Genomic DNA, 27,201 nt, shown 5'->3' with positions numbered 1-27,201 from the left:
AACCATCAACTGACGTTTTCAAAAAGTGGAAATTCACTCCTTTTGTTGAGTGTGTTTCAAGCCAAGAAGTATAAAATAATCTTCTGGAGCTAGATGAATTCCCGAAGAAACAAGCCACAACTTGTATGTCCTTTTTCCGATTTAAAAGCCAAACTGTACTTTCGCATTATTTAGTGCCAGACGAAGTTCAAGGCATTGGTTGCGTACATGGCAAGAGAGAGAAAATTGGCGCACTACTGAAAATACTCTTTCTAATTATAAACCAAATCGTCACGTTTCAATGTCGCATGTTATAATATAAAATCAATTACCAAAAAAATTGTCCAAGTACAAAATCACCCGGCAAAGAAATTCAATTTTGTCGTTTTGATGAAAAATATTTTCGAGTAACAAGCTCCACTTCCTGCTAATTTGGTCATCTCATCCACCATATGTGACCGTATACAGATCTTACTAGAGAAAAAAATTCCAACTATTTTCCGTTAAACCACATAAAGCATAGGTTTATGCTACAGCTTGTTTGTTTCCCAAAATATCGATATAATGGATACTTGATTCAACATGTTACCATTGGGTGAAAACGTAGGAGTACACCAGCCCTTTGGAATCATTAGAAGCTAAAGAAATCACAAAAAAGGTACATTTTAAATGTCGGGATAGAATCAGTACAGGTGAGTTTGATTTTCCATTAACACAAACTCTGAGCATGCGAACAAAAACTAACTAGTTGCTTGCTGACAAACATACACGAGGCCCTGTCACAAATTCTCAATGGAAAACGGGTAACATATACTAATGAGTGGGTCGCTCTCATGTCTGTAGTCTTACCACTAATTCTTGGATGTAATATGTCACATGTATGGCTGGTGCGAGGATTGCAAACTAGTACCCATATAACGACCATAGTTAGAAGGAGGTACATTGGCTGGTCCAGAGTATATAGATTGGCCTGGAACTTGGTAATCGTATGTGATTGTACCAGCATGAGGATACCTATCGGGATTTCCTGCGTATGGAGCCCTAACATGCGGAACCTGCCTACCCAAAGCAACAGTTGAGGCGGCAGTAACACCAGATGAATGGAGTGAAAAGTATCTCTCATTAGGTCTTTGCCTCTTTAATTGAGGGCGTTTGCTAAACTCTCCACTTCTCTTTTTGTCCCCCTTTGATTTCTCTAGTTGAAGAACCCTTTTCTTAAGTGTATCAAGTGGGTAGTCAGATTCAAGCTTGTATTCCTCAATACACTTTATTACAGCTCTCAGTGCTGCAAGCTCTTGTGCATTGGCATCATTCTGCAAGTAAATGATGATGCACATATAACAATACAAGCAATGCAGAAGAAAAATCAATGAGGACAATAACTCAATCAGAATCCGAGTCAAGCAACAAAGCATACCTTTGCACTAGCAATATCACGCACATTTCCAGTCTTCACTTGTGAATTTCTCCTTCTATTCTTGAGGTATCCCTTCAGAAGGGGCACAGGGGGGAAGCTTTCTTGAAGCTGGAAGGCATGAATAAAATGTACAGCTGCTATTTGTTTCCCACTGTTGATTAACGTTTCTACAACAACTGCATTAACAATGAAGATTAGAAGATTAGAATAATCAACATCTGATAATCATATTTACTCTTGGCATGAAAAATCCTCTGTTCCGCGTGTCTACTCTATGTCAAACAATCTAGCTATACTGACCCCTAAAGAAAACTGCTTATCTAGCATATATGGATGATATCTGAAAGGGCAATCCTTCATTGCAGACATCACAGGTCAGTTTATTAAAAGAACACCAACCTGGAATTTTTTGAATTAACCCAATAGAGCGGCAGAGCTCGGGAGCCTGCCTAAGCTGAGCAACTGCAAGTACAAGCTTGCAGAGTTCTTCTTCATCAAACTCTGAAGCAATCCTAAAAGTTGAAATAAGCTGCAAGAATGCCTTTGCTTCCAATGAATTTCCATTGGCAGCACCAATATCTGCTCTAGCTAACTTGGGCCTCCACTCATCAGCAATTGCTTTGGCTTGCTGTTTGGTTTCAGGGTTCAGAAAGTGATCTGCACCTGGGTTAGCCCTTGCCAATAAGGTGGCCATGGCTTCCAAAATTATAATGTAGTATTTGCACATGCCCTGTTGGGCAGCACCCGTTTTATCTTTTAGTTGGGAAGTTTCATTGGTGGGACAAAACCCCACCAGTGAATCCAGCACTAATCGTGCAGGGTCAGTTGCATTTGCTAATGCAACAGAAATTTCTTCACGAATAACAGACAATTTTTTTTTATTCTCCACAATATAATTCAGAAGACCTTTTGCATCCATTTGTTCACAAAATTGTGTCAGCTCTGGATGTGGCCTAACCTCAACAGCCACACTTTCATACTTTTCAGCTGACTCATGAGGAAAATCATCCTCTGAGGAATTTGTATCGCCAAGAGAGCTGCTTACCTTGTTATCTTTGTTCTCCCCATCATACACAGACTCCAGAGCTGCATTCCGGTGATTTGCATGAGCCTCTACAATGGAAGCTACAGCAGCATCTTTAAGCTCCTGCAACCGATCTAAGAGGTCTTGCTCTTCTGAAGCAACCGCAGCCTTCCTCTCTTCAAGTAGTGTATCCACTTCTAATTGTTTCGCTTCATACTCCTTCTCCTTAGCTTTGAATTCTTCAAGTTTCTTACCCAATTCTGTCTCAAGGTCATTGAAATGTTGCTTAATTTCAACCCACTGAATCTTGTTCTCAGACTCCCCTTTTAGAGCTTCCAATTCAAGAAATGCCTGAGCAAGCTGCTCTATCATAGACTGTACATTAATTTCCTCGCCCGGCTCCTTGACACCCATATTCATGCAGCCAAGCAAACAGCACTTCAAGAACAGATCAATTTAATGGTCAAAAACTATTACAAACAATAGTAATAGCATGAGAATGACAATAAACAGCAGTTTCTTGAATGGGACAGATTAAAGACCGCATACTCATGTCGCAATCCGAACTAAACATGAATCTGGGGTATTAAAGACCGCTCTTCTTTTCATAATTCTCGACCTAAGGGTACCTACCATCTCCCTCTTCACACCCGCATCGACCGTTAACCTAAACCAATTTAAGTTTTGCATATCAAAATGGCCATAATTTAGTTTATCAGGTGCATTCAGACAATTTGGTAATGTTATGCCTACGTATATGCTTTCCACTTGTTAATGGAATAGGACAAACTTCAGACGGTTCAAAAGAAATAATAATGGTAATTTATTACTTTTAAGGTTTTGAATCGATGTCACAATAATACTAAGGACACAACACAGCGCATTTGCAGTTCCTTGACATTCATAAACGAAAATATCAAATATTTACCTAAAGAAAATATTGAATCCCTTCCTTCTCAAGCAGAACTTTGAAATCTACCTACTATGGAATGAAAATGGAAAAAAGAAATCCAAACGTTCAGTTAAAAATACATAAGAAACAGGGGTGATTTAGGTTATTAGAAATACCGTACGTTTTGATGCGAGAAACTCGTTGTAATGCGAAACGAACAGTATGTTTGAGCGAGCTTTCGTTTAAACCCTAATTAGAAATTTCGCAGCGTCCTGAGTCGAAGCTTGGAAGTTGAAAAATTAAGCACAATTCCGATAAATTAGAGATTCAAAAACTTACTCTGAGGCACTAGGTGGGGAAGAAGAACCAAAAGGACACAGACGGAAAGAAAGAAAAGTAGAAAACAGGGATAGGGTACGGAAATGGGGTTTCAACAGTCGAATATTTTAGTTCGAAGTGTAAAAAATAATTGAATTTCTTAAATACTATTATGTTTTTGTATTTTTTTTACATAAAATAATATATTGGCTACTTAAAGTGGAAAATTGTTTTTAATATATAAAATAAAAATATTAATAATAATTTTTTTCACGTTTTTTCTTTTAGTTCAAACAATTGTTTTGTATTTTTTCTTTCTTATTGTCTGATTTTTTACATTCAACAAAAAAAAAACCTCGAAAATGTAATATTTATTGTCTAACCATTTGATTTTATTTAATTGAATTAGTAAAAACGTGTTTATAATCTAAAATTATATATTTAAGCTAAGCATAGATAGCTTTCAATAGTTGAGAACAGGATATTCCACCGAAACACTTTGTACTTGAACCAACACCTTCAAGCAAGAAGAGACAAATTAGATGAACCAATTTTATTCAACTTTTAACTCCCTCCAATATAGTGTGATTTTGACCAAGTTTCAACCTTGCTAGAAAATTGACATCTAATTGTTGCATTTTCCTAATATTATAATTAAAAATGATATAATTGTTGTGTGTTGTCGAGTTAATTTATTTTTTATTTTCCATCAATAAAAAATCGTGATTGATTTGAATTTTAAAATGATTATCAGAAAATTAAAACTTTTCCATTAATTAATAATTTCATATTTAAATAATACAAAATTATTATTATATATTTTTTAAAGAATAATTGTAATAAAAATAACAAATTAATACTTTTTCGGATAAAGATAAAAATTACTTTGTATGTTTATGATATCATCCGGGGTTCGTAATGGACGTTAATCATACATATAACAATGAAAAAATTATCATTTTTAGTAGAGATGTGAAAACGGGTCACCCGGTCCGGCCCACCATGGATTAGTCATTTAGTGAGTCAATCTAACCGTCTCATTTATTAGTGAGCCAGAAAAATTCGAACCCGACCTGACCCACCACGGGTTGGTGAGTAAACGGGTTGGCTCACTGGCTCACTTAATTACAATTTTTTTAAAATAAAAAAAATTACAAACTTTCTACAATTTAAATCTAAACAAATTTCACTCCCAAATTTCACTTACAGGGTTTAATTAATTTTGAAAATAAGAAACTTAAATAATTTTTTCAAGCAAAAACAAAATAATAAATATTTTTTTTAAAATTAAAATTTAATAAAATAAAATAAGGTATGTGGGTTGGTGGGCCAACTCGGCCCACCACAGGTTCAACCAGCATGAGCCGGGTTTAAATGAGCCAGATTGAAATCTGACCCGCATAAAAAATACAATTTTTTCAAACCCAACCCGACTCAAACCTGTGGTGGGCCGGATTGGCCTGCGGATTATGACCCATTTTGACAGTTCTAATTTTTAGTATCATAGTTAAAAATAATATTTTTCTTTGAGCGGATAAAGAGATGCTATAAAATATTGAAAATATTAATAATAAATAGTTTAAAACTAAAGCACTTCATAATTACCTTTGGATGTTTTTATATTAATAACTTTTATATACATATAGTATTTATATAGAAAAAAAATATCACAATTAAAATGAAATCTTAGTAATTAGAATGAAAAATGGATTAAATATGATGATTTTTTTTAAAAAATATAATGAAAAAATTATTAATTTTAATATTTGACGGTCTCGTCATACTTAAATTATTTGATATTTTATCGTTTGTATCTTACAGTTTTAGATTTTTTTATAATAAATTTTCTTATTCTTCCATTTGTAATGAATATTTTATTTTATTATTTAATCAGATTTTAACTTTCCCATCATAATCAACTTACAATTACTTAAACTGTGAAAAAAAATTAAGAGATTTGTTTCAATGATGAAAATTTTTATCCGTGATTATTTTTCTCAATTTTGCCCATTAAAATGTATAAGTAAAATGATTATAGTATAAAAACATAGGCATAACACGGGTAGGATTCTAATATTCACTCAACAATTTCTTAGTGTCCTTCAATGCTATTTTCTATTTGTTTCGATAAGTTGTTTTCCATTTCATCAGGATCACGGATATACTAAAGGTGTTTCAATCTTAAAGTTATTTTTGGGTTTAATCAGTAATTAATATTATAATTAATGCGTAATAAAAAATTTAACAATTATATCTTGTATTTATAGTTTTTTTCTATGAGTTTTTTATTAGATTTAACTTAATTACGGTATAATTTATTTAAATTACTTATCTGTTTAGATTAACTAAATAATTAGTTGATTCTGATTGCAACCAATCAATCCCCTTCATGCTTGGACGATCACTCATGTTATCTCGATCGGTATGCACTGATTGGTACATATAATACATAGGCCTCGAACCTTGAGCTTGAGTTAAGACCACAAGTGAAAAGAGTTTATTACCACTCGACTCAACCTAGAAAATATGATCATTGGCGATGTATGGTTGTGTCGCCCTATGAACTGTGTCTAAGCTTCATGAACTGTTACATTCATTTGGCTTGTCCTTTAAAATAAGACCGTTGACGATAATCGAGTGTGTTGCCTCGTAAATTGCACTGTTAGATCCAACACCATACGTGAACTTCTTCTGAGTCGTGCTGACAAAAAACAGACCAATTATGTCAACTCCCCACTACACAAATGGTCAGGGGGAGACAATGTTGTGAAGTTCAAAAGAAGGCACCTTGATGTCATTTTCATGCTTTTGGCAACTATTACATCTTTCCACAAATTTATATTACAATCGGCCTTGATCGTCGGCAAAAAGTAGCATGCTCACAGTACTCGTGCCTTCATAGCTCGTTGATTGGTGTGCATACCGCAAACATCGTTGTGTAACTCATCCATCACATACTAAGTTTCTTCTTGGACAAACACTTGAGGAGGGGCATAAAAAATTCTCTGTTATAGAGGTCATCGTTGATCGTAACAAAACGAGTGATCCTCCTAGCATCTGTCGATTTGATTGATTGATCGTCCTCCTGGTTCTTCAATAGGGCATAAATTTTTATTCTCCAATCATTTGGATCAATCATGGAGGTTCTCATACATTTGTTGATCACGAGCTTCGCTAACACTTGTTTTATTACGATTTTTAACTGCCTTTTTTCTTTTCCTTCTACTACATTAGATAACAGGTTTGTTCGAACGTTCTCCATTCAAAGCTTATGCTTAATGGTGGCTTCTTCGAATTCCTTCATCAACTATGTCACTTTGTGATAGTACTGGTAAAACAAGTCATTTTTGACTTGATAGCTTCCTTGTACTTGGCCAACCACTAGTTGTGAGTCAATCATGAATTTCAGTCTTTGTGCTCCCAAATCTGTCAGTTTTGCTGTTAGGATTTTATACTTGGCTTGGTTGTTAGACACCTTAAACTTGAAAACCAGGGAGTGTTCCAAGCATACTCGTTTGACCCTTCCAAAGTTATGTATGCTCCTCCCCCCATTTGTCTAACGACCCGTCCATGTACATGGTCCAACATTGGTTGGTTTGCTCGCTCTCAGAACCCAGCATTTCATATGTGAAGTCAGCGAGGTGTTGGCCTTTAATAAAGCCTCTCAATTCAAACTTAAGATCAAACTCTAACAGCTCCACCACCCATGCAATCATTCTCTTTACCAGATCAAGCGTTTTAAGTATTTTCGCGATGGGATTGTTAGTTCGTACGACAACTTGATGACTTTAAAAATAAGGTCCGAGTCGTCGGGCAATAATTAGCAATGCCAGAATGACTTTCTCGATCAGCTGATATCGGATCTTGATGTCTTATAGTACTTAACTCATGAAGTATATTGGTATCTGCTCGAGGTTTTCCTGCGTGAGTTTTGTGTTAATGGCCTCGTCCGATACTAACAAATACAACTGCACCTTTTCATCGTTTATCATTCGAGACATTATGAGAGAGTTGGTGAGGACTGCTTTGACTTCCTTAAATGTCGCTTCACTTTGTTCGTCTCATCTCATCGTCGTATTCTTCCTCATGTCCTTCAAAATTGGCTTTATCCTTTCAATCAACCAAGGTGAAAATTTGAAAAATGAGGTGAGCATACGAACTACCCTCTAAACTTCCTTGAGATTTTTGGGGCCTCTTATGTTGAGATTTTTCTTTTTCCCCCACACGATTTCTTGTCTGCAACTTTTTTTCTCCTCCAAATGTTTTTGCACACTTCTAATTGCGAAAGTCCCTCATATATTCCACCTGCATGTACTTGGCCTCTCTCCCCCTTAGTTGGTTCATGTAATAAGCAGACTTCATACATAAGTTGTACTGAATGGTTTTGGTCATAATGTTGTAATTAAGTGGTGTATGGCCACAACCAGACTAAGGTTTCAGATTTGCCCAAAGAGACTCCTCTTTCTCTTTCCTAACATTGACTAAAGCGATCGATGTTAGGTTATATGGTCAACTTGTTACGAATTAAGCTTCGAATCTTGCTCGGATGGTCGCAAAACAATTTATTAAGTTGGTTGTCAGCAACGAGAACCAAGTTAGGGCTTTCTCCTTCAGAAGATAAAACCTTGCACCAAATGACACCATTCTTTATGTAAACTGTCATTTGGTTCATAACAATCCAAATGTGTTCATCCAAATCATTATACGATGATATCTTCTAGTTATAAGGGATCTCAATTATACCATTCATTTATATAAATATTTGTTTCTCACTTTGTACTCTAGTGAGGAACATGTTTCTGTTTTTAAATTTCTTTCATTTCCCTTAATTATCATATCAAGCAACTAAAACATTTTCTCACTTTTTATGTAGTTTTTTCTCATTCTTTTCTATCCCTTCTTCTCTAAATAAAAAAATAAAGAAACCATGAGGGTTGTAAATTCTATCACAAGTTAAGAGGTTTAATGAGATCCTTTAGATTATCTCAATAATAAGTTATTTGGACGATTGATTTATAATATAATAATATTAAAACTCTGATCAAATTGTTACCTTAAAAGATTATATTACCAAGTAGCTTTGATTATTTGGTATAATCTTATTTATCACAGCTCCTCGGATAGAATATGAACAAGAGCAAGGAAAAAGAAAAAGAAAAAGAAAGAACTACTTTTATTTCTTGCACATTAAGCTTCGAAGGTTGCCTCAACTAATTAGTGTTCTTCCAAGGCATTTTGACAACAAAATTGGACAGTAACACATTACACAGTGCTAAAATCTACTCTGCCATCTGCCATAGTTTATAGTTACAGGCAAACAGTAAGGTGCCACTGCCCAATGCATCGACTAGTCATACTAATAACAATGGCGAGAAAATGGACCACACTTCCTATTCTGCATATTTAAAGATTGATCACTTAACTCTCTGAATGAGCAATTTGTCTTTGGTCGCATTATGCTTTGCCAAGGTAAAAAGCAATGGCCCTCCATATAAGGTATAGTAAGAATGCAACATATGCAGCAGTTATTGCACCCACTACAGCGCCAAACAAGGGACCGTTAACTTCGGAGGAAAAGAATTCCATCAAAAGATAGCCATTAATCACTATCACCAGAGCAGCCACAAGCCATGATGTAATCTGCATCCATGTCATAAGTCAATTCAGTACTTAATCAGAACAGACTATGAACATAATTTGGGACAGAAACCAAATAAATGCATTCAAGATCACAGAAAAAAAAAAAAAAAAAAAAAAAAAAAAAAAAATAAAATCCTCTAAAAGCCAAAAAAACTGAGAAATTTCAATGGAGAAAACGCACAGCATCAATTCACCAGATCCAAAAGAACAATGAAAGGAAAGAAGCAAAATTTTAAAACGTATATTTTGTCTACTATACCTAAAGTTATATTATCAAAATGTATGTCAACCTATCTACCCAGGTAATACAACACAGACAGATATTATCTTCCTACATTAATAAATGCAAATCAGTATCAAATGGGGCATCTGTTTCTCCAAACTGTTACAGACAAAGAATTCAAGTGGGAGTTCTTTCATAGATTTGAAATATTGCACGTTAGAGTTCGATTCTAAAGATATCCAAAATAACAATACATACACTCCACAGTCATAGACCCAGCAGAATGAAGGAAAGGAAGTGACACCATCCCCTATTTTCCACTATATCCCCCAACACTAGATTATTTTCTAACACAATCAAATTCCGCACAAAAATAATTATGCCTGCATTTGCGTATGAAGCAAACCTTGCTGCAAGTGAATGATCGACTATTTCAAATATGTGGGCTTCATGTATAAATAATACTATGACGTATTAAGTCATTTAATGGCAACTTGAAATAAATGAGGACAAAAAGATAAATAACGCCCTCGAGAAAAGAGGAAGAATCGATGCATACTTTTCTGCAACAAAGTAATATCAATGCTGTCATCTGTGCCGTTTCTAGCAGCAGAATATTTATTATGTTGCATAACATATTCATATTGAACAAATCATTATTACAATGACAAGTAACAAAAAGGATTAAAAAAAACTCCTTGGTACTTTATTATGTACTTATAGGCCCTGTTCTCTTGAGTGGATTTGAGGGAATGGATTTGAGGGGATTTGAGAGGATTTGAAATAATTTTTTTTATCGTTTTTAAGAGGCGAATTTGGGGTAAATAAGAGTGAATTTGAAAATAAAATTTGTGAGAATTAGTATAAAATTGTATTGACATGACATATTAAAAAAAATTATTTTTAAATTCACTCTCATTTACCTCCAAATTTGCTCAAAAAAACGATAAAAAAAATTATCTTCCAATCCTCTCAAATCCCCTCAAATCCACTCAAGAGAACAGGCCATAATGACACGGGATAGTTATTTGCAAGATAAAAACATTCCATTATACGTATGATCATAAAGGAAAAAGATGGAACGGTAGTAGTCCATCACACATTTTCCAATTCTCAAGGCAGGAAAGTAAAATCAAGCCTAATAATTTGTCTGTTCAGAATCAACTCGAAATTGCAAAGAGATAAGGGCTCCATTGAGTAAGTTCCAAATTGTCTCCAAAACCAAGAAAAAGGGATCTATATATCGTGTAATTTCTAAATTATATATATCCTTCCTAGTTAATTTGAAGTTTGATACCATTGACCAACATATAAGCATATACAGACAGCAATCTCATGTAAAATGAATTAAGTTGGCATCATAAAGTCCATTATCACATACATAAACTAATAGTAGCATCACATAAGTGACCAGTGAGATTAAAATGCAGATTGAATGACAATATATACCATTGAGAACAATAGCCAATTCTGAAAGTGCCATTATCTCTCCTTTGATACCAGAATAAAGCAGGAATAAGTGCAAGGGGATTTGAACTGACTGAAGAACATTGAGCCACTCATTCAGAACATCTAACGATCCCTCGAGGTGTCAAATAAAAGAGCAACTATCATGGGTTGGGATTATTGCACAACTTCGAGTAATCAATGCCCATCCACTTCTTTAATCTCAATTTAGAAAACCTCCCATGATGAATTGTCCAGCATAAGTACCAGTAATAGTGCTACTTTGACCTGCTGCTAATAACCCAATACCCAATGTATAAATTGGAAAAAGTCCACCCCCATATGTCTCCTCAAGATACTGTCCTGCATTTGCAAGACCAATGCTGTTTGCAAGTTCAGAACCATAAAAACCCTTGGCGAACACTGTTGTCACAAATATATTTATGATAAAGGAGACAACAAGGGCAAGGGTGGACTCTATAGAGTAATAATTAAGAGCTTCTTGAACCCGGCCTTTCTTGCTGCGGTCAACCTGCCTTGACTGAACGAGAGCAGAGTGCAAGAACACATTGTGCGGCATAATAAGCACCCCACAACTCCACAGCCTGTTGTATAGTTCTGGAGCTGAGTTTTGGAATCAAAACGCCTGCAGATATAAAATCAAACCCTCCATGAGATTCAAAACAAAAGGGACCTCACACTTACTTGTAATGACTTGTAATGACTAATGTGTTAAATTCCTTACCAAGAAGCAGTTCCTTGCCACTGGGCTTTGCTTCACCAACATCCACGCGAACGAGATTGCCATCACACCAATGAGAACAGCAAAAAGAGCTTCTAGTGTCCTCACACCATAGTTCTCTAGAAAGAGAAAAATAAAACTACAAAAAAGCAACAAAATATACATGTACCCATGTTTAATTTTGGATTACCCTGAAGGCATATCAAAGTAAAAACATACATAACAAAAAATGCTATGGGTAGTAGAGAGGTCTAAGCATTTTGGTATAGTTATTTTTGGGAAAATAAACATACCCAGCTAGAATCTATTCATGATAGTGGCCAATACCTTATATTTCCTAATATCTGTAAAATATCTCCTTAACAAAAAAAAAAATACAATGATGACTTCAACTTCACTTTTGAACTTAAATAGCAATCATATGTATAAACCAACCCCAGCGACAGAACAACCCATAATTTATCATGGCTGGGACACGACCTATCAACATCTCTGACAGCTTAATGAAGGAAGGAATTTAGGCAAATATTGCAATAAAAAAATGTGGTAAGTACATAGACATAAATAGTAGTTCTGCAATTTGAAAATTACAGTAACACGCACAGCACAAACAAGTACAACATCGGAGCAATGAAATTACCAATCAAGAGCAGTGATGACGACTCCCGCCCAAAGGGGCACAACCCCACGACTGAGAATCCTGATGGCAATAGCGCTTCCAATAACTTCCTGAATATCAGAGCCAATAAGAGCGAGTTCGGCCATGATCCAAAGCACTATCCGGGCCCACGCAGGGTACTCTTCCCTGCAGAGTTCAGCGAGGTGCTTCCCGGTGGCGACGCCGAGGCGGGCAGAGAGGAGCTGGATCAAGAGGCCCATGGCCGTTGCCCACATCAAAAGCCACAGCAGGGAGTAGCCGGCAATAGCTCCGGCCTGAAGGTCCCCCTCGAGGTTGCCCGGGTCCAGAAACGCTATGCTCATGAGAAAGCCCGGCCCAGTAAAGAGCCATAGCTTCTTCCATGAGAAAGGAGGCACTCTCCCCCAATTGTCCTCGCTATCGGACTCGTCGATTCCCACGACCACGATCTTCTCGGAGGATTCGTAGGCAGTTTCTTGCAGCTCCTCTTCTGCCTGAAAGGAGTCCGGCAACAATGGCTGCTCTTCCGTGTTCCCAGACATGGCGTTGGAATCTTATCAGTGCAGCGAGAAGAGACGTTGACGAATAAAAGCTACCCCCTTTTGGATTATTTTAATGGTAAAGGGTGCTGTGAGTGTCACCATGTCACGTGCCGTCTCAATCTTGTGATGTGTTTACATGAGGTGGAGGACTTCCTTCGTGATCTCGGCCCATGGTGGGAGTGTGTGCAGCACGCATACGGAATATATCTTTGTGTGCGTACCACCATCCTCTACACGTCAGCTTTTCCATAACTGGTTTCCTTCAAAGCACCAAAACATGTTATTTCCTTCCCATTCGCAAATTTTTAAGAAAAATTAAGTGAGATCTTCGATGCACAAATGTTGTGTTGTAGCACAATTTAGATCATGAGACAATTTCTATGAATTTATGTTAAGTACGATTTTAAATTGCTGTTACCGTTCTTCATTCCATCAAAATTTCTACAAAATGAGAACCAAATGGATGATAAAATCATAATAAAGTCACAACATCTTCTAAACGAACCATACTTATAAATTGCACTTACGCAGAAACATACAAGTTTTAATTCTTTTTAATGTAGAAGTTGTTCCTATGATCACGATTTTAAGGGTTTTTTTTTTTTTTTAAGTAGAAGATTTTCCTAAGATACGGATATGTTTACAGGAAAAAGCATGGCGACAGTGAGAGTAACGACAATGGAGGAAGAAGGGAGCAGAAGCTGACAAACGTTGGCGGGCCTCCAGGAGCGTGCAACAGCGATGGTGGTAGAGAACTACTGGATACACGTGCCTTCACACTGGCAGCTACCTACCTATGTTTCTTACTGTACTGCACCTCTACATAAAAAGGTTTCTATATTATATAATTTTTAAGTTATTTTTTTCTTTTTAAATCTTACAATTTAAAAATTAAAAGTAATTTTCATCAAAATTAATTTTTAGAAATTGAAGAAATCAATAAAAAATAATTTTTGAATTAGATAATTTAAAAATTATTTAACTTTTAAATTATAATTTAAAAATTATTTTTTTCTAGTTATATAATTTGAAAGCTTACAAAATAATTATATAATTCAAAAGTTATTTTTTATTTTTAAGTTGTACAACTTAAAAAATAAAAGGGAATTTCTTTTATATAAAAGTAAAACGAAAGGAGAAGAAAAATAAAATTAATTAGAAGAGTTTAAGTGAAAATTAAACAGAAAATGAGATGAATTACCGAGCACTGAAAATGAGTTTATTTTGAAATTTATGGGTTTTGTTTTTCTTAATTTTACTTATGGGAGAAATGATAAATCAAAATGACAATTATAATTACAAAATCATAAAAATGAAAGGAGTAGAAATTAAACTATGAATGTGATGGTAAATTCAATATTAAGTTTAAATTTAAATTTGAAATTCATTGCGTTTTGTTCTTTTTAATTTCACTTTTATGGTAAATGATAAATTAGAATGACAACTTCATGTTTATATTGACCAAACAAGTGTGAATTGTTTAAAATAAACTTACAAGATGTGATTTACTTTGAAAAGTAATCTTCTGGTTTTCGTTGATTTTCAATTAGTTGGTATATTAATGCAGTTGTTCTTGAAAACTACTCAATATTCTGAAATCTGCTCAAATCTAGAACATGTATAATTTGTTATAATATTTTTATTCTTTTTACAAACATGAAATGAAAATATGTTTATCAACATGAAACTCGAAAGGGAACGAGCTGATGTCTCTTTTTTTAAGGCGATAGAGTCAATAACAACAATTTTCTCTATTCATAACTCTCTTCAATAATTTGTTCTTGTTAAATCATTTAGTACATGTGTAGGAGCTTCATTTTTTACTTTGACATTGGTTATGTGTAGGAAAGGGAAAAATATATTCCGAAATATTGTTTTCCAGGAAAATATGTTTTTAGAATTATTTTTAAGAGTTGACTTCAGAAATTCTCTTTCACATACCTTTCAGAGGGGAAAAGATATAACACAACCCTTTAATCAAAAATCAACATCAACATCATCAATTATTTTGTTATTAAAGTGGAAAACAAATGAATAAACAGAGCAAGAGCAACAAATTGCGGTGTTGCAAGTTGTTGTGTGTAGATGTGAGAAAGGATTGAGATGAGAAAGAAACATATTAGATAAGTGAGAGATGAATTACGATTAAGTGAGTGTTTATGATTTTTTTAGTTAAGACTAATGTAAAGATGAGAGAGATAATGTTGAAGTGAAAAAGATAAAAGAGAAAGAGTTGAAATGAATGAGAGATTAAATATATATAAATTTTTAAAACTCAGGTGTTACATACCCAAGTAGGTATTTTGGCAACTTCGTGCTTATATTATATATTAGTAGATATTTTACCGATCTAATTGGATAATCTTGCTTTGCATTTGAGAGTAGGAAGTTGTGGACCACAACTTGTGGTAGACCTTTTGCTAACTTGATTGGTAGATTATTATAACCTGCACTTAATACTGTATTGTTAGACATTTTACAATTTAATTAGTAATCTTTTTCTAAAATCATTACAAGAAAGAACTACCGGAATACGACAATCATCCTTACAATTTTTTTTCCTACTATAAAAAAACCATAATTTATTATTAACTACTAATTATAAAATAAAAATGAATTATTAGCATACCTTATTTGGTTAATTGATCTTTTAAGTACAGCCAAATCAATATTCTGGTAAAGATAGTTAAAATAAATAAGTAATAGAAAAAAATAAAACATTATAAACTCCAATTATAACTTAAAAAAAAAACTAATTATAAATACGAGGCTACAAACCAAATCAAAAATCTTAATACTAAATAATTTAACTTGAGAGATCCCTTGAAAATTTTCTTAGTTTTGTAAGTCAAATTTATCTGACACTTAAAGTTTAATTAAGTTAAATCAGTATGTATGGATTTTTCTTCTTCATGGGATATTCAAACAAGAAAATCGAAATTTTTCTCTCATTTTCAGGTAGGTTGTTTTACCTGTACTTCTAATCATTTTATCTTATACTTTCAAAAAAAATTTAAATTTTAAAACTGTCCTCACACCTCACTTTTTGTGGTTTATCAGGTCTCAACAGAACTTTTTTTTATCAAATTTTAAAATTCAATCAAACTTTTTTAATTTTTTTCATGAAATTTTTGAAAAATCTTTCGTCAAATTTCAAAATTCGATAAAAAATATCATTCATCAAATTTCAAAAAGTTGATGAATAAAAATGTAACCTAGGACTATTTAAAAGAATTGGAGGTTCATAATTAAATATTTAGAATTATAGGATGAAACAGATGAACCGAACCCATTTTTTCACATTGATCCACGTATTTTAGGCCGTTGCATTTTACATTATGAGAGCTACTCTCTCCACCACCCCAACCATTCCTTACACCTACCCAATTTTTTCTAATTACAAAACTATCCTTTTATTTTAATCTTTTACTTTTTTTTTTTATGAAACACTAAATCCCTAACTCTCATTTTCACTGACAGCCGCGCAGCCCCACCCCCCAACTCTCACTTTCTCATTTTCTCTCCAAATCCGTTTCTTCCCATCCTATTTCTTTTCATCCCATTCTCCATATTTGTTTCCCATTCTCCATATCTGTTTCCACTTCATTCGTTTTTTCTTCTCCATTTTGGTCCCCTGGTTGTGTGTTCGTGATGCGGTTGTGGTGCGGTGATTCTGGGCACTGTTACACCTATCGGAGTTTCTCTCTCGTGTCTTTTTGTTAAATAGTTTTGAGAATGAGGGTTTGTGCTCTGGATTTGCGATTCTGTAATCCATTTATGGACCTGATGTTTGTTCTGTGTCCCAATGCTGCTTCTGGATTCATGCATGTCGATTTTATGCTTCACTTTTGTCCTAAAATTCTGGGTTCAGTGTCTCTTTCAAGTGATTTGTTGTTTTAATTGATGGAATATTTAGTATTTAATGAAAATGAGAATATTTATTAGATTGAAAGCATATAACATGTGCCGTATATTAAATTTTAATGTTATTGAAATTTGTATTCTTAATATTTTAGCTTTTTGAGTTGGATAACTTTTGGTTTCCCTCACAATTCTCTTTCAAACACAGAGTTGTGTTCTTGTCAGGCATAAACTATTGGAGGATTGCATGGGCATTTTGATTCAACCCAACCTTTACATTGCATTTGGTCGTGTGTTTATGTGAATGTAATGCTTAGTCATTTTTTTGTCGCCTAAGACCATTCTATATCACTTCTATGTTGAGCAGATGTTGATATGCATTTACTTCTTAAACGGATGTCAACATCCGTGATATTGACATCCGTTTGTCTCAACGTTCTCTGGAACAATCATTTGGTGAAGGTCTCTGATGAGAACAAGATGAGCATAAGACAATTACTTGAAGCAGTGTTTGGGTACAAGCATGATTTCTTGTGTGTTACAACAGTTATAGTGGTTGGGTTCTGCATGTTTTTCGCAGTTATATTTGCCTTCGCAATTAAATACTTCAATTTTCAAAGGAGATGATGGGATATACTTGTTAGTTTTTTAATACCTCAAAAAATAAGCGTAACATCTGTATAGCGATATGATATAAGATAGCATTAATAGCCTCTGCTTTTACATGATTCAGGGACATATTTGTTGTAAAGTGACCTATTATTGGTTCATAAGGTTTTTGTTAGATATAGAATCCGATATTACTCATTGGTAAAGACACATTTTGGTGAAAGTGAACAATAAAATTATATAATTATCTCCTTATTTTGTCACTTGATCCTATCCTATCCGTTATACTTCTGTTTCTTCATTTTTTTTAATTTCTTATTGAATGCTTTTAAGAACTCTATTCTCATTTGTATATTGAGGATGTGTGGTGTTTTTAAGATGTAGACAATGAAGTAAAAAGAACAATCTCAAATATGACTGCAAAAGAGATTGAAGATTTTAATTACCTGATTTCACTAAAAAATAATTCTTCAAAATGCATACCACTATTGATCTGATATAGCAAAGTTTATAAATAAAATACTAATATCTCAACTTAATAGCAAGGTAAGAAAACAACTCTGAAAGCTTAGTGATTAAGCAAAGAATTATAAGTTGACATAACAGTTCAATAAGTTTTCATTTCTTTATAGTTTGTTTCAAACGTAGAAAAATAGGAAAAAGAATTGTAATCGATAAAAAGAAAAAAGTTATATATATATATATATATATATATATATATATATATATATATATATATATATATATATATATGGGATAACAAAATTATAATTGAATAAACAATAATGATTTCATTCAAATGGTTGGTTAGTTGTTGAGTAAAATAATAAAAGTAGAAATTAAATATTACTGAAGATAAAATGGAAATGAGAAAGTGTAGGAAGCATAGTGTGTGGTGGCGGAAGACGCAACACTCTTACGTCATTGTCTGGGAAAGCAATAGATAAAAGGATTTCTTCATGCACTCCCATGTTTTATTCCTGTACACATGCACGGTCTAATAAATGACTTAGTTATCCTTTTGAAAAATTGGTATCTCAATGTTGACTTCCAAATTTACGTTATGGATTAAATTATACAATGTAAAATGTAAATTTTACATTACAAATTATATAATTTTAAACATAATTTATATTTTAAATTATCTTTTAAATTTGTATTATGAATTGTCGTTCAAATTGTATTATAGATTATCTAATTCAGAAATGTGTAAAAGTAATATTTTTGAATTTCAGATTATATAATATGAAATATTTCCTGATTGTACAATGGGAGATTATAATTAAAATAAAAAAAAATTACAGTATCTCTTTCTGTTAATTTCAAAATATAATTGAATTTTTAAGAAGTATGGAAGTGCATAAAGAAAACATGGGTAGAATTCCCAATAGATAGTTCTCCAACCCTGGGACGGATCAAGTTTCCTACAGAACATAACAACCCAAAATTTAACTTGGGCTAGGGTAGATGACTGAAATTTTTAAGGGGAATTTTAGTTTGCACCCACATATTTTCTCTTGCAATCTTATAAATATGACCAATTTTATTTTATTATTATTGTTTAGTAACAATATGATATATATATATATATATATATATATATATATACATACATATATATATATATATATATATATATATATATATATATATATTATTGGGGCCACATATTTAAATGTGTTATGTCTAAGATAAAACCAATTTTAAAATATTTATAAGGTTTTTGACCTATATTTTTAAGAATTACAAATATAAAATCGATCATACTTGCAAGAATTAAAAATTATAAATGATAAAATTATCTTATAAGTGAGAAGAATCAACTTGAAGACTCAATAGTCTTGCAGATTTCACCTACATTTTACTGAATTAAGCTTGGTAGTTGAATTGTGTTTATTTTGTGGAACCTAAATAAAATGGCCTGTCTATTGATTTGTTGAGTTGAACCTAATTAGCATGACCAATCAGACCAACATATTATATTAATAATAAAATCATTGTTAGTATTGTTTGGGCATAGATTTTTCTTACTTTTGAATTTTGATGTAAAATATAAATTCATTTTTATTCAAAATTTTAATATATTTTGATCTACAAATTTAAAAATAAATGAATACAATTATTTTAATTCAATTACGTTAAATTAATTTTAACATATTAAATATATTTTTTAATTGACATTAAAATATGTCTGTGACAAAATGTATAAACAACTCAAATATTAGAATGAAATGTATTTATTGCATCATAAATATTTAACATAATCAAAATTTATCAAAATTTTGGATAAAAATAAATTTCAAAATAATGTAAGAATGTATTTAACCTTTTATTTTAATACTATAGACACTATTTGACATTGTTTATTTAACTTTATAAGTAAATTATTTAGTATAACATTATTTTTATCAGCAATTATTATAACATTAATCAATTCAATTACAAATCATTTAAAAAATATAGCAAATACAAATATTTTGCACATCATTCCTATCAAATCCAATAGGGTGAGAAGGAACTGATTAGTACTTTTTATTTTGTATATTAGGAGCTAATTAACAACAATTATTAGTGTGTGCGTCTGTCTCTATAAAAAGGTTGAAATTTCCTTGAATTTTTACATTTTATAGTGTTTCCATCTTATTTATTGTATAAAATAATTTAATATATTCCAAAGAATATAACTTATGTTTGCTGTTTATCAAATAAAAGAAATTAGTGAAAGAAAAAATATTATTTTATGTATTGATAGGATTAGACAATAAGAAAATGTGTTTATTACAATTTGTAATACGTCACTGATTTTCACAGGAATTTGCAAAACAAAGTATTGGATACTGTAAATAAAATTAAAAAGTTCAATATTTTATACATTGTATTTTATTTTATTTTTATACTTTTCACAAATAAATTATATGTATACTTTCATTATTGAGTAGAATTTATCTATACCTTTTTGTTTCTTAATTTTTTTTTCTATTGAAAAATGAACATCAGATGTTTCTTTCATAACTCATAAAGTAGCATAAATTAATATGAAAATATTAGCTTAAAACACAGTTCTTTTAAGCTGATTATTGCAATCTGTCTTAAATGGAAGCAAAAAGTATTATAGTAGTAAGGAAGCCCACCAAATTTATTTTTAAATTAAATGCATGTTTGTTGGTCAAAGTCAAATGTCAAAATAATTAATTTTCTTACCTGTCAAACACATCTCTGGGAAATATTGTCTTCGAACTTGTTCCAAAGAATGGATACATAAAATAAATAGTACAGTAAAGAAATGGTTGGATATTACTGTTTTTATAATTTTGATTAATTTCCATGTAATAATATCAATTATGTTAATTTTGGCTGATAAATTAGGACTTAACAATTGAGCAAAAGCATAAATACTTGGAAAACGTGCATAGTCTATAACGACAAAAAGTTGAGTCCTTAACAATCGAGAGACACAAAACATGAACGATTCCCATCTTACGTTCTTTCAACGTCATTTCTTAACTTTAAAATGTATACACATTATAAAATCCCTTTTGCACCTTTTTCATTGTTTAAAAGAAAAAAAAGGGGAGACATAAAGACAAACAAAAGGTGAGTCGGCTTGGTCCCTCTTTTTGAGAGAAAGGTGCACCAAAGTGTGAGAATACTTTTCCTTAAACCAAATAATAGGAACAAAGATTATATGCTTATGCAATTATTTAAGACACTAGATCAACAAAACAGTAATTTAGACATTAACAATCATAAACTTTTATAAGTAGTTTCTTACGTTACAAATTAATAATGTCTCACCTATAACCAAGACGAAGTTATTGAAATAGAATATTAACGAGATTTAAACTCAATCATATAAAGATTCACATTTTTTTTTACTCAACTTCTTAAGGCAATGAATTAATTAATCTTGATCTTTATACGATGTTTTACTTTTTCATTTTTATTTTTGTAAAACTTAAACTTACGTTTGAAATTCTAATCTAAATTGTGTTTATTATGTTCTGATAATGGTATAAGAGAAAAGTTTAAAATTATAAATTTCAGAGAGAAAAATAGTGTTGGGTGAAAATCACATTGGATTCCCTACGTTGCTACTGATTCTTAACAAAAAGAACTATATGATAGGTGTGAAAGCGGGATCGATGATTTCTAAGAGATTTTTGAAGTTATGAGCTTCAAATAACTCTAGTTGCTTCACCATGATTTGATCAGTGACAAACCAAATAAAGAATGCATATGGTTGCAATAAAGGAGTCAAATGAGTTTCTTAGAGGCACGTGACTAGAGGATTAAGGAGAAAAATCTTAATAAGAACTCTGATCAACCTTTACAAGCCAAATCGACAAAGAAGGTTCTCTGGACGGGAACATGCAAAAATAAAATAAAATAAAAAAATAAAAAATAAAAAAATGATAAAAAATAAAAAAGAAGCCATTGTCCTTGTTTAGAAATAACAAGAAGAAATTTGACAAGAAAAGTTGACACTCGATTATTGGTATCTTGAAAGTGGGTATGACTAAGCATGATGAGTGATTCATGAGTCGTGATGAGACTTTTAAGAAAAAATTGAAATTTATATATCATAGTTTGTTTGATGTAAAGGTAATAATAAGGATTCCAATTCAGAAGAAAGATAAAAAAATATTCATATATTTCCAATGCATTGTATGTCCCTAAGATGAAAAGTAATTTGCTAAGACTTAATCAACTGCTGAAAAAAAAACTATACAATGACAAGGAACATAAAGTGTTGAAGGTTTTTTTATGTCAACAACAGATTGATGTTGAGAGCTCCACTATCTAGCAATAGAACTTTTAAGGTTGGAATTTAGGTGGGTGGACATCAATACTTAATTTAGAGATTATCTCACGAAAGTTGGAATTGACACCAAAAGTATGTTCATTTCAATTTGATGATCATGAGCCCTGATGCTCAACAAAATTGTTTGGAAAAAAATTGTGTAATTATAGACAACAAAAAAACTCTACAATCAAATTTATTTATGAATTTTAAAATATTTATTATTAATAGATGTTTTCATTAATAAAATTTGTTAATAATGTAAATTTTATTAATAAAATGAATGTCAAAGTTTTTATTTTAGACTTTCATCATTTCGAGATAAAATTTATTGATACTAATTTTTTTTGAAATGTGTGCACGTAAAGGAATTAAATATGCGCGACTTACTAATAGTGTGTTTCTGTGCCAATGAGCAATTTTGAAGAAATCAATGCATTCAAGCACGATATGAAGGCAAAATTTGAAAAGAATGACTTGGATAAACTCTCTTATTTTCTTGAGATGCAATTTACGGAAACTAAAGGTGGAATTTTCATGCATAAAAACAAATATATTACTTATGTGTTGAAAATGTTTCAAATGTTGAGTTGAAATCTTCAATTGATATTATAAATACATTTAAGAAATCTGAATGAAATCAAATGATGGACAAAATTCTATATAAACAAATGGTGGGATGTCTATGATATATATACAATACAGGGATTGATATTGTATACAGAATAGGGTTTGAGAGCAAGTACATGGAGGAACCAAAACAATCTCATTTGCTTGTTGTTTAAGGTTACTTAGCATGTTAAGGAAACAATTGACTGGACTAATATTTCCAAACAAATTTAGTAGTTCTAATCACAATATGGTTGGATACTTTGATCCTAATTGGTGTACAAGACAAGACAAGAAAAGCATCATAGGCTGTGCTTTTATGCTTGGAGATACTCCAATTTCCTCCTTGTCAATAAAGAAGTATGTCATGTGACTTTGTCTTCATGTGGCTGAGTATATAATTATTAGTATGAAATGAATGTTTGCCAAACTCTATGTTTGAAGAATTAAAGATAAGAATGAAGGAAAATGTTTTTAATGGTGAATAACAAGTCAATACTAAATTTGGTCAAAAGTGTAGTGGCACATCCTGATTTTTCAAGAGTTGGATATTAAGTTTGTGAACTTGTCTAACCCACTTACTTGGCCAAACAACCTCATTTTTCAAGAGTTGGATATTAAGGACATAATCGGTTGTTAAGCTGCACGGTCTCTTCACGGACGGTCCAATTTTTCTTATTAAAAAGAAAACAGATGTTTGGTTTGGATTTTCATAAACAGAAATTTTACATAGAAGTAGTGGCTACAGATAATTCCACTAGGGAAAAGAAGAGACAAAAGACAAGCTTCTATATGACTTTTTGCCATGAAAGTTACATTACATGCACGTGAAATAAAAAAAGGAAAATGTTATTTGGACAACAAAAGTTTGACACAATTTTGACAACGGCGACGTGGCAGCTGTGCATTGGCTCAGTGAATTGAAAACAAACCAGAAAAAACCCAAAATACCCCTCACCCCGGTTCACTGAGCCAATGCACAGCTGCCACGTCGCCGTTGTCAAAATTGTGTCAAACTTTTGTTGTCCAAATAACATTTTCCTAAAAAAAAATACTAAAATGTATGAAAAGCATTCATTTTATTGAACAGAAAAGATTGATTTTGTTGAATATATATAAATAATTTGGAGTAATTAAAAGCGTGCACATAATGGATTCCCTACACGAAAAGACAAAGATGTCTTCAATGATGTCGTTGAAGCTCATTGTGACAGACAGAAATCAAAAACAAAACACAAACTTTTTTATTTCATGGAAGACACGTAACATCAAATCAACCGATCCAGACAGTTTCAAGGGTTCACTGATGTGCCAACCATCACCCATTTCTTTCACTCTCTTTTCCCACAGCTTACTTTTTTATCATTATTTATTCATCCCATTATTATAATTTTTATTAACAATAATATCGCGTATTATTGCATGTACGTACTACGTAGCAACCCTTCAACAACGACGTTCCGGGGTCCAATGAGGTTCGGCGGGGCTAAAGTGAACGGACTCTACCCTGGAATCCAACAACTCCGTTATGGGAGTGAAGGTGACGCAGCGTGGCACCTTGTACTGGTTAATCGAGGCGCCTCGGGAGATGGCGTAGTCCATAAGCTCTTCAAAGGTTCCGTTCTTCACCACACGAATCTCCAGCGGGCCAATAGAACGGTCCGAGACTCTCCCTTGTCTATACACGGCGTTCAGCGACTCCTCCATAGTCAAACAGCACTTCTCCAGCACGTCGCCTGAGGGAGCGTGGCGCGAGTCCTTCATCAACAGCTCCCAGTAAATCACGTAGTGCCCCGGGATCGACTTCGTGTCCGCGAAGCTCGTGTACTCTACCACGCTCGTGTTGAATTCCTTCAACAGCACCGAGGCGTTCTCCACGGCGTTCTGCAGCTCAGCCTCGTCCGTTTTGTCGGAGTCAATGCTCAGAAGCACGTTCTTTCTCCTCACGAAGTGGAACTGCGGGGCGTTGTTGTGGAACCCCGTCACCTGGAGCACGTCGCCCACGCGATAGCGGCACAGACCAGAGTATCCGGTGAGAACGAGTTCGTAGGATTTACCGACTTCGACGTCAGCAAGGTCGACTAAAGGCGGTGGCGAGTCACGTGACAGCAAGGTGGAAGATGAAGTTGAAGAGGAATCGTCGTGAGGCAAGAACTCGAAGTAACCCATGTTTGGCATGATGGTATATGATACATCAGAGGGGTTGCAGATTGGGTTTAGATTAAGGCCAAAGTAACACTCCGAGGAGGCGTACATGGTGCAAGCGAGAGGTAGGCCTCCGCTGTAATATTCGAGAGTTGGAATATACTGCGCCATGGCACCTGTCACAATCACGTCCAGATACTTCGTGTTTGGCCAGATTCTGGTGATTATGCGTTCCCAGTTTTCTCCAGAACATTCTTTGGTAATGAAATTGGCAAGTTCCGGGTTTGGTTTCAGGATTTGAGTCATGCGTTCAGTGATGGCAGGATCGGTGATTTTTGGGTTTAGGGTTCCGGTGGAGATGTCGTGGGCTAATTGCGCCCAATTGAGCTGGAGGAAGCGGATGGCTCGAAGAAGGCCTGACGCGAAAATGGCACCGACTCTGAGAACCTCATGGCGCATGATGAGGCCGCATAGCATTTGCGTGTACATGCTCTGGAAGGAATCGGGACAGAGGATTGCTTCATCGGGGCTTGTATACACGTTGTATGGGTCGTGGGGTCTGTTTTTGAATTGCTCGCTCTTGTAGTAGCTGGTCAGCACGGGACGTGCCACTAAGCCACTCGGCGTCTTCGTCTCCGCTTTGATGAACAGAAACAGGAGCGCCTTACCCTTGTCCAACCCAGGCACGTATCTGTGTAACGTAACAATGTATTCACATGAGTTAGTTCGTGAGATAAAACACTATATTTACGCATGTCTAAGGAACGGAAACATACTGGCTCATCACTGGCATCAGAAGGCTGTAAAGCAACTGACGACGGTCCATCTCTTCACGAATCGTTGGCATCAATTTTCTCTCCCCAGCAGATGTTCCAGAACTGCAGTTTCGCCCAAGGTTAGTTAATTCACTCAAGTCAAACACAATTAATGAATACATGAAAAATAACAAAACATTGCCTTAGGAATTGTATATGGTTTAAAGTTAATGCATAATGGGTAAAATTTTCAATACAAATATCTGTCTTATTCCAATTAAAGTTTGTCGGTTAATCAATACAGTTTACAAGCGTGTAATGCAGAGAAATGTAGATATGTACGAACCTAGTGAGAAACTCAGAGATTGGGTGAGCACAGAGGATAGGGGAGCGATCACCGTTAGCAATGCGTTGGATATCATTCTTCAAATCCTCGTACGAAACGACAGGAACCTTGGACTTGAAAGTGTGACGGTCCGTGGCTTCATTGAGCTGAAACCGTTTGAGGTACTCAGTCTGAGCGTTTTGGCTCAGAATCTCTGCAAGAACTTTCTCTTGGACAAGGTCAGTGTTTCGGGTCATTTCCTCAATGAAACGCAAAGCCTTTGCGTCCTTGTCATCACAAGTAGGAGGAAGTGCAGGAGGGGATGGAGATAAGTCAGCAGCAATGGCCATGATGGGTAGAGGGATGTGTTTGTGAATGAGGGAAGAGTAACTGAAGGTCTAGCTCTTTGGTTGGAACTGAGAAGTTAAGAGAAGATGAGAAGGAGTGGAAGGAGTAGATGAGTGAGGATGGAGAGAAAGTTGAGAGGTATTTATAGAGTTGTGCTGGTAGGGGAAATGAATTAGAAGTGTGAAGCATGTGACACAGTGAACGTCATGGTTGGCGGAAGCAAACAGCGCTTGGAATGACGTTGTAGGAGTTAATGGGGATCCGCGCGACAAAGGATTGTGTGTGTTTCAGATAGTGTAGCTTATTGAGGAGACAGGTGGGCCAGGTATGAAGCATTGTGGCCGACATGTGGGTCCACATATGTGGCCACGTCAGCAAAAGTTTCGTGAGTGTTGTCCTTAGGGGCGAACCATGCGGCCATGGGGTTGTAGGGTGTGTTGGTATCAGAAAGTGATGGCTGCCGGCTGCGCCAGGGACTGTGAGAAGTTTTTACTTACTTAGGAGAAAACTTGGCTCCACCATTTTGCAACTTATCACTCCCTATTTTTGCCCTCTAACTGTATCCTCAATTCTTATCACAACAGTTAAAGATGAAGGGTGTTTTCATTCTCATTTACAAACAATCTTAGGCTGTTTCTCATTTCAATTTTTTAAAAAAGTTACTTTTATTTTTAAAAAAAAAAAAACCAAAAGAAAAAACATAGATACTATATTCATCTCTTACCCTATGTAGCATCACCACTCCATGTGATTCACTCGATTAAATTAGAACACACATACGATAAAAGAGACAAGAAAATGTTTATGAACTGATTCTCTTTTTTTATTATTTAATTTTAAAACACTATTCACTACACTTACCTAACACATACAACTATTTTATAAAAT

General features: G+C 33.9%; 2 protein-coding genes and 1 pseudogene across 8 annotated transcripts; all 3 read right to left on the bottom strand.

Annotated features, from left to right (window-relative positions):
- Window positions 1-570: 570 nt before the first annotated feature.
- Window positions 571-3,765, bottom strand: LOC124846981 (FRIGIDA-like protein 3). 6 transcript variants are annotated; one of them, XM_047324360.2, is made up of 6 exons: window positions 3,652-3,765; window positions 3,494-3,561; window positions 3,349-3,402; window positions 1,796-2,858; window positions 1,397-1,572; window positions 571-1,292 (listed from the first exon to the last, which is right to left on the bottom strand). In XM_047324360.2, the coding sequence occupies exons 4-6, from the start codon at window positions 2,838-2,840 to the stop codon at window positions 852-854; spliced, it is 1,662 nt and encodes a 553-aa protein (XP_047180316.1). In that variant the 5' UTR covers window positions 2,841-2,858; window positions 3,349-3,402; window positions 3,494-3,561; window positions 3,652-3,765; the 3' UTR covers window positions 571-851. The 6 variants fall into 6 exon arrangements, with proteins under 6 accessions (XP_047180316.1, XP_087960835.1, XP_047180318.1 ...); XM_088104709.1 differs by having other exon boundaries at window positions 1,796-2,822; XM_047324362.2 differs by lacking the exon at window positions 3,349-3,402 and having other exon boundaries at window positions 3,489-3,561.
- Window positions 3,766-9,229: 5,464 nt separating this feature from the next.
- Window positions 9,230-13,342, bottom strand: LOC148206775 (metal transporter Nramp3.2-like; annotated as a pseudogene). Its single transcript, XR_015784812.1, has 4 exons — window positions 12,322-13,342; window positions 11,685-11,820; window positions 10,943-11,585; window positions 9,230-9,270 (listed from the first exon to the last, which is right to left on the bottom strand). The product of XR_015784812.1 is annotated as a metal transporter Nramp3.2-like (transcript).
- Window positions 13,343-23,984: 10,642 nt separating this feature from the next.
- Window positions 23,985-26,822, bottom strand: LOC148206774 (putative indole-3-acetic acid-amido synthetase GH3.1). Its single transcript, XM_088104703.1, has 3 exons — window positions 25,987-26,822; window positions 25,662-25,763; window positions 23,985-25,576 (listed from the first exon to the last, which is right to left on the bottom strand). The coding sequence occupies exons 1-3, from the start codon at window positions 26,313-26,315 to the stop codon at window positions 24,187-24,189; spliced, it is 1,821 nt and encodes a 606-aa protein (XP_087960829.1). The 5' UTR covers window positions 26,316-26,822; the 3' UTR covers window positions 23,985-24,186.
- Between the last annotated feature and the right edge of the window lie 379 nt (window positions 26,823-27,201).

Source organism: Vigna umbellata, chromosome 1, assembly GCF_029865625.1.
Source record: "Vigna umbellata cultivar VRB3 chromosome 1, Vumbellata_1.0, whole genome shotgun sequence".
Lineage (NCBI taxonomy): Eukaryota > Viridiplantae > Streptophyta > Magnoliopsida > Fabales > Fabaceae > Vigna > Vigna umbellata.
This window is presented reverse-complemented; position numbering and strand designations above follow the sequence as displayed.

What these genes read in the sequence shown, in the direction of transcription:
- LOC148206774 (XM_088104703.1), bottom strand. Translation starts at nt 26,315, where the DNA reads ATGGCCATTGCTGCTGACTTATCTCCATCCCCTCCTGCACTTCCTCCT. An exon ending in ATCTCTGAGTTTCTCACTAG is followed by an intron (nt 25,764 to 25,986) that starts GTTCGTACATAT and finishes GCGAAACTGCAG; the next exon opens with TTCTGGAACATCTGCTGGGG. An exon ending in CTGATGCCAGTGATGAGCCA is followed by an intron (nt 25,577 to 25,661) that starts GTATGTTTCCGT and finishes TACGTTACACAG; the next exon opens with ATACGTGCCTGGGTTGGACA.
- LOC124846981 (XM_047324362.2), bottom strand. Translation starts at nt 2,840, where the DNA reads ATGAATATGGGTGTCAAGGAGCCGGGCGAGGAAATTAATGTACAGTCT. An exon ending in GTTAATTCAAAAAATTCCAG is followed by an intron (nt 1,573 to 1,795) that starts GTTGGTGTTCTT and finishes TTGTTAATGCAG; the next exon opens with TTGTTGTAGAAACGTTAATC. An exon ending in GTGATATTGCTAGTGCAAAG is followed by an intron (nt 1,293 to 1,396) that starts GTATGCTTTGTT and finishes ATTTACTTGCAG; the next exon opens with AATGATGCCAATGCACAAGA.